The sequence below is a fragment of the Piliocolobus tephrosceles genome, chromosome 13, assembly GCF_002776525.5.
Source record: "Piliocolobus tephrosceles isolate RC106 chromosome 13, ASM277652v3, whole genome shotgun sequence".
Lineage (NCBI taxonomy): Eukaryota > Metazoa > Chordata > Mammalia > Primates > Cercopithecidae > Piliocolobus > Piliocolobus tephrosceles.
Window position 1 is genome coordinate 76,474,056 of NC_045446.1, and position 12,509 is coordinate 76,486,564.

At 35.9% G+C, this 12,509-nt stretch overlaps 1 protein-coding gene across 3 annotated transcripts in view; it reads left to right on the plus strand.

Moving 5' to 3' along the window:
* EED (embryonic ectoderm development) overlaps positions 1-10,550 on the plus strand; it is a 35,598-nt gene extending 25,048 nt beyond the window's left edge. For 2 of the 3 annotated variants that reach the window (XM_023209234.1, XM_023209237.2), the window contains 4 exons: positions 1,461-1,535; positions 8,796-8,954; positions 9,735-9,808; positions 10,206-10,550. In XM_023209234.1, coding sequence (XP_023065002.1) covers positions 1,461-1,535; positions 8,796-8,954; positions 9,735-9,808; positions 10,206-10,332 — 435 coding nt within the window. In that variant the 3' untranslated portion in view covers positions 10,333-10,550. The remainder of the gene's footprint in view (positions 1-1,460; positions 1,536-8,795; positions 8,955-9,734; positions 9,809-10,205) is intronic. The other variant, XM_023209235.2, reaches the window with a different exon arrangement.
* The last annotated feature ends 1,959 nt before the right edge of the window (positions 10,551-12,509 follow it).

Below are 12,509 nucleotides of genomic sequence, written 5' to 3' on the forward strand. Positions count from 1 at the left end.
GGAACTTGGCAGGGAGCAGTTTATGTAGTTTATTAAATTGAATGGCAGATGGGAAATTGCCTTTTTTAAAGTCTCATATTTTGATGTATTTAGAAACTTGTTTTAATAATAAAACATGCCATTGAAATATAATTCTTTGTGCTCCAGTAAGATGAGTATAGTTTTATAAGGTGATAGTGTTCTCTGATACTCAGTACTGTTACAAGATAACCAGTAACTAAAGCCAACAGAATTGGCTTTTGTTTTTATTTTTTTGTATCTCCGTGACTATTTGAGTAAAATTTTATTTACAAAAACAGGTGGCTGGAGTTGGCTTATGGGCTGTAGTTTGCCAGTCCCTGCTCCTGTTGATGGATTTATACAGATTCTCCTCAATTTATGATGGGATTACATCGTGATAAACCCATCATAAGTTGAAAATGCATTTAATACACATAACCTACTGATTATCAAGCCCAGCCTCCCTTAAATGTGCTCAGAATTAGCCTACAGATTGGGCAAAATTATCTAACACAAAGCCTGTTTTATAATAAAGCATTGAATATCTCACATACTGCATACTGCTAGCCCAGGAAAAGATCAAAATTCCAAATTCCAAATACTTCAAAATTGTAGCTGTTTTGTACCATTTTGGTAAAGTTGAAAAATTGTAAATCAGACCATTTTAAGTCAGGAACCATCTGGGTGTGTGTCTGGGTGTGTGTGTGTGTGTGTGGTTGTGTGTGTGTCTGTATTTTTTTGTAGCTGATAATTTAGAGAAGCTGTTGGTGATATTACATGAGCATTTAGGATTATCAAATTTGGTGAAATTGCTGTCCAGTTTCTTTTCTTGATGTGAATTTCAGGCCACTTCACATTTTCTTGGGCAGAGCCTGATTTACTTTTTTCTTGGCTTTATGTATAAACTGTTTTTTTTCTTTTTTCTTTAAACTTTTGATCTTCAAATAACTTGATTCATAGGATGTTTCAAAGATTGTTCAGAGAGGTCCCATATGATCTTTATCCAGAATCCAAAGTTTATATCTTATATAACTGTAACACAGTATCAAATCCAGAAAATTGACACTGGTACAATGTGTGTGTATAGTTTTATGTCATTTTATCACGTGAATTTTGTCATTTCAAGAATGGTACAGTTTGGGACCTTTTAAGATTGTTTTTTTCCACTCAGACCTTTGAGATCCATCCAAGTTGTTGCCTGTATCAGTAGTTTGCCATTTTTATTGCTGAGTAGTATCCCATGGTATGGATTATCATAGTTTATTTAACTATCTATGGTAGGAGGTTTTGGTCGTTTCCAGTTTTGGGCTATTGCAAATAAAGCTGCTAATCAACAGTTGTGTCCAGGTTTTTGTGTGGACTTAAGTTTTCATTTCTCTGGGTAAATGCCTAGGAGGGCAATTGCTGGGTCATGGTTAAGTTTGTTTAGTTTTTTAAGAAACTGCCAAACTATTTTCCAGAGTGGCCGTGCCATTTTACATTCCCACCAGCAATGTATGAGAGATCCAGTGTCTCCGAATCTTCGCCAGCATTTGGTATTGTCATTATTTTTTATTTTAGCTGTTCTGATAGGTGTGTAGTGATATCTCATCGTGGTCTTAATTTGCATTTCCCTGATGGCTAGTGATGTTGAACATCTTTTTCATGTGCTTATTTACCATTTGTATCCTTTTTGGTGATGTCTCTTCATATCTTTTGCTCATTTTCTAATTGGATTGGTTTTTTGTTGTTGTGTTGTTGTTGTTGTTTTTTTACTGTTGAGTTTTGAGAATTTGAATACATTCTAATATGAATCCTGTATCAGATACATAGTTTGCAAATATTTTCTTTCAGTCTGTGGCTTGTCTTTTCATCCTCTTTAATAGGGTCTTTCACAGAGCAAATGTTTTTAATTTTTATTAAATCCAGTATATTTATTTTTAAATATTATTTTATGGATTATGCTTTTGATGTTGTGCGTAAGAACTCCTTACCAAGCCATAGACCTTAAAGATTTTCTCCTGTGTTCTCTTGTAAAAGTTTTATACTGCTAGTTTTACATTGAATATGTAATCCATTTTGAGTTGATTTCCTTATGAAGGTGTGAGATTTAGGTTGAAGTTCCTTTTTCCCCTATAGGTACTCAATTGTTCCATCAGCATTTGTTGAAAGACTATTCTTCTGCCACTGAATTGCTTTTGCACCTCTATCAGAAATTGTTTGGCTATACTTGCGTGGGGCTGTTTCTGATTTTCCTTTTCTGTTTCATTGATCTGTATATTTGCCCCTCCACCAGTACTGCATACACAGTCCTCATTATTGTAGCTCTATAATTTTTCTTGGAATCTAATAGATTTCTCCCATCTTTATTTTTTTTCATAATTGTTTTGAGCTATCCTAATTCCTTTGCCTTTCTGTGTGTACATTTTAGAAAAATGTTTTCTACATTTATAAAAATCTTGCCGGGAGTTTTTTTGAGGAGAAGGAGTTTTTGAGTGGAATTGTATTAAACCTGTATATATAATTTTGAGGAGAACTAATACTGTGCTGAGTCTTCTAATCCATGACTGTGGTATGTCTCTTCATTTATTTACATCTTCTTTGACTTTTGTCATCAGCATTTTATAGTTTTTAGCATATGAGTCCTGTTTTTGCTCTATTAGATTTATACCTAAGTATTTTTTAAGCAATTATGAATCATATATTATTTTCCATTTTTATGTGTTCATAACTAATATATAGAAATATAATTGATTTTTGCATATTGATCTTGAATCTTGTGCCCTAGCTAGACTACCTATTCAAGGTGTGTGTTGTGATTTTCTCTGTAGACTATTATGTGATCTGCAAATAAGGACAGTTTTATTTCTTCCTTTGTGATCTATATGCCTTTTCTTTTTTTTGCCTTATTGCACTGGTAAACTTTCAGTCCTGTGTTGAATAGCATTGTTAGGAACAGATATTCTTGACTTGTCATTCAGTCTTTTACAATTAAGCATATTAGGGTTTTTGGTTGTTGTTTTGTTTTGTAGGTATTCTCTATCAAGTTGGAAAGTTGAGAACTGTTTCCTGTTCCTAAATTTTTGAGCGATTTTTCATGACTGGTATTTTGTCAGATGTGTTTTCTTCATCAGTTTATATGATCATGTGGTTTATCTGCTGTTGCCTGTTAATATAGTGGATTATATTGATTGGTTTTTTGAATATTGATCCAGCCTTGGAACCCTGGAATACATTCCTACTTGATCATCCTGTGTAATTTTTTGTATTGCTGAGTTCTGTTTGCTGATGTTTTGTTAAGGACTTTTGTGTCTGTATTCATGAGGTGTGATACCGGTCTGAACTTTTTTTTTGGTACTGTTTTTTTCGGTTTTGGTATTAGTAATAATGACTTTATAAAATGAATTGGCAAATGACTTGTTTCCCATTTTCCAGAAGAGATTGTGCAAAATTAGTGTGACTTTGTTTTTTTTTTGAGACAGAGTCTTGCTCTGTTGTGCATCCTGGAGTGCAGTGGTGCAATCTCAGCTCACTGCAACCCCCCCCTCCTGGGTTCAAGTGATTCTGGTGCCTCAGCCTCCTGAGTAGCTTGGATTACAGGCGTGAGTCACTCACCTGCTAGTGTTACTTTTTAATGAAGTCCATTAACTTAATGGTTATAGGGCTGTTCAAATTAACTACTTCATTTCGGGTCATACTGGGTGAGCTATAGTAGTTTGTGCTGTTTGAGGAATCGGTACATTCCATCTGAGGTAAAATCTATGTATACAGAGTTGTTTGTAATATTCCCTTATTATCCTTTCAACATCTGCTAGGTCTGTAGTGATAGCCCGTTTCTTTCTCTTTTTTTGAGACAGGGTCTTACTGTGGCTGTGGTGCAACTGGCTGTGGTGCTCACTGCAGCCTCGACCTCCCAAGCAATCCGCTCACCTCTGCCTCCTGAGTAGCTGGGACTATAGGCGTGGGCCACCATGCCTGGCTAATTTAAAAAAATTTTTTTGTAGAGATGAAGTCTTGCTGTGTTGCCAGGGCTGGTCTCATTTTTGAAATTGCCAGTTTCATTTTTGAAATTGGCAGTGTAGATCTATTTTGGGGGTCAGTCTTGCTAGAAGTTTGTGAATTTTATTGATCTTTTCAAAGAACTAGCTTTTTACTGTTTGTTTTCTGTTGTAAATGTTATTTATATCTTCCTTTTTGTTTGCTGTTGGTTTATGTTGCTCAACTTTTATCAGTTTCTTAAGATGGTAGCTTAGGTTGTTGAGTTTTTGAGAATTTGTTTTATGGCTCTATTTTAGATATGTTTGATGGGAGCTTGAAAAGAGTATGTGTTCTGTTGGGTGGAATGTTGTATGAGTGTTTATTAGATACTATTCGTTGATGATGTTGAATTCTTCTATATCCTTGTTTGTTCTCTGTCTACTGTTTTATCAACCATTGAGAGACAGGTGTTGAAATCTTCAGTTACAATGTGGATTTTTCTCTTTCTCCTTTCAGTACTGTCATGTTTTGCAGTTCTGTTGTTGGTACAGTCTACATTTAGTATTGCTGTGTCTTTGGAATTGACTCTTTTTTCATTACATTATCTTTTTTCAAACTTTTACTTTTAATCTATGTATATTATAATGAGTAAGTTTCTTGTAGATGATATATTTGGATCATATATTTTTTAAATCTATTCTGCCTATGTCTTTTAATTGGTGTATTTAGACCATTTATATTTAAGCCTTAATATCAGTTATTATTTTAAGTCTGCCATTTTTCTTTTTGTCTTTTTCATTTCTCTCTGAGTTTTTCCCCCCTAACTTTCTGGGTTACACGAATGGTTTTTCCATTAGAATTCCATTTTTATTTATCTATACTAACTCATTTGTCTACTGTATTATCAGCATTTTACAATGTTTTTTTTTTCCTTCAGAAATAAGATCTTGCTCAGTCACCCAGGCTGGAGTGCAGTGGCACGGTCTTAACTCTCTGAAGCCTGAAACTCCTGGCCTCAAGCAATCCTCCTGCTTCAGCCTCCCGAGTAGCTAGGACTATGGGCGTGCACCACCACACTCAGCTAATTTCTTTAATTTTTGTAGAGGTGGGGATCTTGCTGTGTTTCTCAGGCTGGTCTTAAACTCCTGGCCTCAAGTGATTCCCCTGCGTTGGCCTCCCAAAGCACTGGGATTATAGACACAAGCCATTTAAGTGAAATTTAGAATGCTTCCTTCCCTTTACATTACTGTCTTAAATATTTATTTATATTTGAGAACCATATCAGTTTTTTTGTTCTTCAACCATCAAACACAATTTAGAAAACCCAAAAGGAAAAGGAGAGTATTGTATTGACTCATTTTGCATTTTCTGTTGTTCTTCCTTACTGATAAATTCAAATCTTCTTAATTTTTTGTTTCGAAAACTTGCTTTAACCATTCTTTTAGAGCAGGTCTGCTGTTAACAGATTCTCCTAGTTTTTCTTTATCTGAGCATGGCCTCATTTCTTCTTTATTTCTGAGGGATATATTCACTGAATATAGGATTCTGGCTTCACAGTTATTTTCTTTCAGCACTTGACAAATGTTTTTGCTCCCTTTTTGGCCTCCATAGTTTCTAATGAGAAATCTACTGTCGCTGGAATTGTTTGTCCCCTGTAGGTAAGAAGTTCTTTCTGTCTTAATGCTTTCAGGATTGTTTTCTTTGCCTTTAGTTTTCAGATTGAGCAGGAGTGTATTTAGTTTGAGGTTTGAGTATGATATGACTTGATATGGATTTCTCTGGGTTTGTCTTGTTTGGGGTTCACTGACATTCTTGAATCTGTAGTAGATTGAGGTTTTGTCCCAGGTTTGGAAAGTTTTCAGCCATTACTCAAATTGTTTTTCAGCCCTGCTGTCTTCCCTCATTTTGGGACTCTGATTATATGAATGTTAGATCGTTTGTTTGGTCCCTAGGACTGTCTTTTTTCTTTTTGTTTAGATTGGGTAATTTCTATTGTGCTGTCTTTAAATTTACTAACTCTTGACCCTCTCCTCTTTTGGTATTGAACCCATCAGTTGAGTTTTTTATTTGGGTTATAATAGTATATTTTAGTTATAAAACTTCCAGTTCATTCTAAGTATGTTTGTATTCATTGAAGCATTTTATATTCCTGCCTTAAATCTATGTCAGATCTGACATCCATGTTATCTCAGTGTTGACATCTGTTGATTATCTTTTTAAAGCTGATTTTTGTCTTTCTGAAGTTGATTTTTATGATTGTTGGTATGAAGAGTGATTTTTGATTGAAACCTGGGTATTTTGGGTATTATGAGACTCTGGACCTTATTTAGATCTTCTCTTACAGCAGGCTTTCTCTGATACCTTTTCATCTGGGGAAGGGAGGCGCATTGTGTTGTGACAGGTTGGGGTGGAAGTCCAGGTTCCCCACTCGGTTGACTTGGTGTTGGTGCTTCATTACTGCTCAGTGGGGGTGGGAGTTAAGGCTCTTCGTAGGCCTCAGCTGATACCACTCTAGCTGGGAAGGGCCAGGATGCCTAATTACTACCCCCCTAGTGGTCTCCATTGACACTGTGGGTAGTTGGTGGCTTTACCAGTGAGTGGCTACGAATGTCCTAACTCGATTAGGCCTCCTCTGATACCACCCTAGCCTTGAGAGGAGGAGGATCACCCCATTGCTATAAGAGGTATGGGGAGAGTCATGGGATAGGCACTTGGGGTGCTTAGTTACAACCTGAGCATGGGTTTTTCACTGGGCTTTTGCTGGTTCAGGTGGAGATGGGTCCACAGATTTTTCTAGGATGTTTGGCTGGAGTAGAGCATTGTCATCTGAAATTTTTGTCTTGTTAGGCTGCTACTTTTTTTGGTTACTTGGCTAGAAAGAGCAGGCTTTTGTTGTTGTTGTTGTTCTTGTTGTCTTCACTCATTAGCATTTCTGAGTTGCTGCCTTCTCTCGCATCCAGTCTGGTATACATAAGGCAAAGAAATACATAAGGCAAAAGTATACATAAGGCAAAAGAAAACCCAGGAAACTCAACAGTTATCATTATGTTCCAAGGTTTCTAACTTGTTTGCCTTTTCTCTACCTTTTCAAGTCTTATGTTTGCTTTATGTATGATACTCAGATTTTTAAGCGGACGGATAGGAAAAAATACATCTGCTCTATTGTTCCAGCAGAAGTAAAAAGCCATTAGGTTTTTAAAATTTCTGCTCTTAGAACTTAGATATCTGGAAAGGATTTCTGAATTTTAGGTGGTAGGCTGAACTGAAATATATTGGTGGTCTCAAATCTGAGTCTGCATCGGAATCACTAGGAGAATGTTAGAAAAATAGATTTCCTAGACCTCACCTTCAGAAATTCTAAATCTGGCACAAGGCCCTGGGAATTGGTAGTTCTAAAAAGCTCTTAGTAGATGATTTTGAAGTGCAGCCATCCATTAGCTCTGGCAACATCTTTTTACCTCACTTTGCTTTAGTTTTTCCATCTAGGGACTCCAGTACTTAAAAATTCTTTACCGGTGCAGTTAGTAAGAAGCACTTGAAGAGCTTTTTTACAGTTCTTCTGCTTTGGCCTTTCTCTTAGAGACTGAATCAGTAGCGGCTGAGATGAATCTTTCGAGAAAACTCCACAGACTATTGATCCAATTTTGCATTTAGCCAAGTCATCACACTAGGTGATTTCTAAGGTCCTTTACAGTTAAAAACTTGAATAACAGATGTCATATAACACTAGGATTTAAAAAGTCTAAATAAAAAAGGTAGAGAAGAAAAAAGAATGTGTTGTCTCCTCCCTAATCTTCAAGTGGCCATACTATTAAATTATTTAAATGCCTGTGAACCCCACAGGGCTGCCACCTGTGACTATATTATGTAGGCTGTCCAGTAAAACTCTAGGGGCACTGTTCACTTACACGAGGATTTCTGAATCCTGGTGCTATTTAGTTTAGGCCAGATAATTCCTTTTTTGAAGGGGGTTTCCTGTACCTTATAAGATGTTTAGTAGCATCTCTGGCCTCTACCCATTAGAGCACAGACATATTGCCAAATGTCCCTTAGTGGGCAGACTACTGACCTAGATAGTGATATGAATAGTGCCCACAGTTTTGTAATTTTTTTCTCATTGTATTCTTTACCACTTACTGCTTAGGTGTGTGCATACAAATTTGATTTTATAGGAGAGGAAAAGTATAAGTTTGAAGCCTATTTCAATCCTGTCCCCATATCAGTGTCTTGATGTTAAACAACTGCTTTACTTGCCTTCAGTTGCCTTATTTATAACCTGAGTTCTAAGGCCATTTATATGAGTTCATCAAATTTCCTAAGATACCTGTTGAGTACCTACTGTGTGGCACAGATACTGGATGAAGTAACAATAGTTAATCAGGTAAAGAAAACCACCTGTGATTATAATTAAAATGGGAAACTGCAAACTAGTGAAGTAAGCAAGAGCCAGATTAATGCCGGATTATGAAAAGCCATGTATTCTAATTCTGTATGTTTGTAATTATACCTTTGCTATAAAACACTTCAAGTCTCTGGGTGTCTGAGTATCTAGAGCTGAACTTGGTTTAACTTGGAAAAGAAATGTTGACTTCCAAAATGAATATTTCAGAAAATGTGATTCTTTTGTATTATCGAATTCTGTTGATAATCGGATTTCTTGTCCTTAAGTATGGGCATTGAGTGTAAATATAAATGAATGTACATCACTGTACTTGATAGATGAATTAACCAGGTTCTAAGAGCTGTGAATTCCAAAACAATAGAAAAGCCTCGTTTTTACTTTGTATGATTCAGTTCCACATTAACATTTCTTTTTCTCATTTCTCTCTTTGTTTTAGTCTTGTGAAAATGCCATTGTGTGCTGGAAACCTGGCAAGATGGAAGATGATATAGATAAAATTAAACCCAGTGAGTCTAATGTGACTATTCTTGGGCGATTTGATTACAGCCAGTGTGACATTTGGTACATGAGGTTTTCTATGGATTTCTGGCAAAAGGTATCAACGTACTTTTACATTTTGAAATGATCTGACTTATGAAAGACCATTGTAATTCTAGCTTTTTCTGTTATGTCCATGTTCTTTTTCCTCTACAAATCTACCCTGATGTTTTGTATTGATTACTTTGCCCTTTGATGTTATTCATCAAATACTTTGGTGTTATTCATTCTGCTTTTGTGGCTCTGCATATGATCTGCAGTGCTTACTTTAAATTAAATTGGCAGTTAGGTATCAATGGTGGAAATTAGGTATTTATGTTCCATAACATAAACATTACCATACCATTACTAAGACTTAATGTTTTAGTAATTAGATTGTCAATCTACGTATGTAACTGTTCCGTAGAGAAAAATCAGGATAGAAGACAGACAAAATATTAGTTACCTAAAAATTTAAAGAAATATATTGTTAGGATTTTGTGGTAACAAATTACTTGGGTATTTATTTCTGTAAGAAAACTTTGGAAGAGCTTTCCACAGCTTTTGCTATATTTCTTGAAGACAGAAGAAAAATTAAGTACCATGCTAACAATGTAAATTTGTAAGGCCCTTCATAAATTTGCAAAATGCCTTCTTACTTGCTCAAGACACTTGTGATGTATTAATTGGTCTTATTCATATTTACAAATCAGGAGTATAAGACCCAAAGAAATAGTCAAGAGCACAGAGGCTGGAACTGAGCTTTTTCTGAAACAAGAAAGCTGTCTGAGGATTCCTACAGTGCTTTAGAACCTGGTAATTTTATTAATTTGATGTTTTTAAAAATATGTTTATACAGATGCTTGCATTGGGCAATCAAGTTGGCAAACTTTATGTTTGGGATTTAGAAGTAGAAGATCCTCATAAAGCCAAGTAAGTATTTAGAAATTTCTGTTCAAAATTTCAGGCTTTTTCTCCACAGTTGTATGCCAGTGTAGAAAAGATCATTTATATTTGCAGTGCCATCCTTAAGTCATTTTTAACATTTACTGTTTTCAGAGTTGAAGTTATTTTTTATTCCAATAATTTTTGTTTTTCCTAAGTACCTTGGTGACGTTATTTCTCGTTTTTATACAAATTATATAGTGCTTGTTGAACTGAAAATATATCCAAATTTTATAAAATTTGAGACTCTTAGTGAAGTATATTGTGGTTTTAAATGCTTTTCATATGAGTTGGAACATCTGCTTATTTTCTAATCCACTGTTTTAGGGTAGACACTGACAACGTTATGTGTGGTTTTTAACCTGTTGTCATGTTTTTTCCCTAGATGTACAACACTGACTCATCATAAATGTGGTGCTGCTATTCGACAAACCAGTTTTAGCAGGGATAGCAGCATTCTTATAGCTGTTTGTGATGATGCCAGTATTTGGCGCTGGGATCGACTTCGATAAAATACTTTTGCCTAATCAAAATTAGAGTGTGTTTGTTGTCTGTGTAAAATAGAATTAATGTATCTTGCTAGTAAGGGCACGTAGAGCATTTAGAGTTGTCTTTCAGCATTCAATCAGGCTGAGCTGAATGTAGTGATGTTTACATTGTTTACATTCTTTGTACTGTCTTCCTGCTCAGACTCTACTGCTTTTAATAAAAATTTATTTTTGTAAAGCTGTGTGTTTAGTTATTTTCATTGTGGTGGAAAAACGTTAAAAGTAATAAAATTATGCCTTATCTTTTTATAATGCTTGTTTTTTGTAGTTCTCTTAACCAGAGAAAGTTTTATAATACAGAGATTAAGTATAGGCTCTAGAACTAAACTGAATTCAAATCTTGGCTCTGCTACTACATGACCTTGGATAAACAACCTCTCAATGCTTGGTTCCTTGTGTATAAAACAGGGATAATAATACTTGCCTCAGGTTTATTGTGAGGATCAAATGATTCGTTATGTGTGAGGCAGTTAGAACTGTATTTGACATATAATAAGTCCTAAATATATTTTAAGTGTTTATAATTATTGGAGATTATATTTCCTATGGTTTTATATTTTTTAATGATTTCCTATGTAATAGTTTCATAAGTAATATTTAGAATTCTATAGAGTTAGAACCTATGATAATATTTGACTGTAACCTTTCTTTATAATTTAAAAAAGTATTATTGCCATTAGATTTGCAACTAGGCCATTGGTAACCTTAGAGGAGATATCATTTGAGCAAAGGAGGAGAGGATATAGAAGCTTAAATTCAGTGGGTTCGATCATGAAAGAGATGGCAAGTATGTTCATGTAGTGAGTTGTTGCCCCTTTTCTAGAAAGTTGTTACTGGCTAAGAGAGATTAAGTAGATTGAGATCATAAGGTTGGGAATAGTTGGTTATTTTGTCTCCAACATAAGGCACATTGTATTTATTTGTGGGCAAAAATTCCCTAAAGAGTGAAGACCAAGATCACATGTGGAGGGGTTAGTTAACTTGAAGCAGAGGAGTGAAGAAAGCCCGAATGATCATAAAGCTAAGGTTGGAGGTGAAATGAGGTGAGCCAGAGAAAAATACAAAAGACTGAATTTTGTCAGGTTTTTAAAAAGATTCCTGAACCTTGTTTCTATAAATATGTATATTTTTAAAGTTTGATTTTGATATCTTGTACAGTATTTGACACTGCCCCTTCTTGAGCTGTCTCTGAAGCACAGTTTACTTCCCTGGTAATGGTATAATGCGTAAGTCTGAATAAACAGGAAAACGAACTGCCTTTTACTGTCTGGGTCCAATGGACCCTTCAATTGTTTTTTAGAAATTTTAATAGGAACTTTAAGAAGTAAACCTTTATAGCAAGTAAATTCTTATGTACAAACATCAAAAGACAAGGAATACTGTCATAGCCTTTTAGCAAAATGAGATTTCCTAGGTTCTTGCAAAATACTGCATGATGAAATCCTTCCTGTTGCATGATTAACTAGGTGAGAATGTCATCTTTCCTTTTGGTTCTTAGAAATGTATTATTCACTACTCCATTCTGGAGGTTAGTTTTAATTTTTTTGGAGACAGTCTCACTCTTTTGCCCAGTCTGGAGTGCAGTGGTGCAGTCTCAGAGGTCTCACTGCAACCTCTGCCTCCCAGGCTCAAGTGATTCTCGTGCCTCAGCCTCCCAAGGAGCTTGGATTACGGGTGTGTGCCACCATGCCCAGCTAATTTTTGTATTTTTAGTAGAGATGGGATTTCACCATGTTGGCTAGGCTAGAATATCGAGTGTTAAAGTTAGTGCAGATGGGCTGGGTGCGGTGGCTCAACGCCTGTAATCCCAGCACTTTGGGAGGCTTGGGTGGGTGGATCACGAGGTCAGGAAATCGAGACCATCCTGGCTAACACAGTGAAACCCCGTCTCTACTAAAAATACAAAAAAAAAAAATAGGCGTGGTGGCGGGCACCTGTGGTCCCAGCTGCTGAGGAGGCTGAAGCAGGAGAATGAGGTGAACCCAGGAGGCGGAGCTTTCAGTGAGCCGAGATCGTGCCACTGCACTCCAGCCTGGGCAACAGAGCGAGACTCCGTCTAAAAAAAAAAAAAAAAAAAAAGTGCAGATAATGAAAGGACCAGGAGTGAGAACTCAGACCAGTTATCAGCCACATTCTTTATA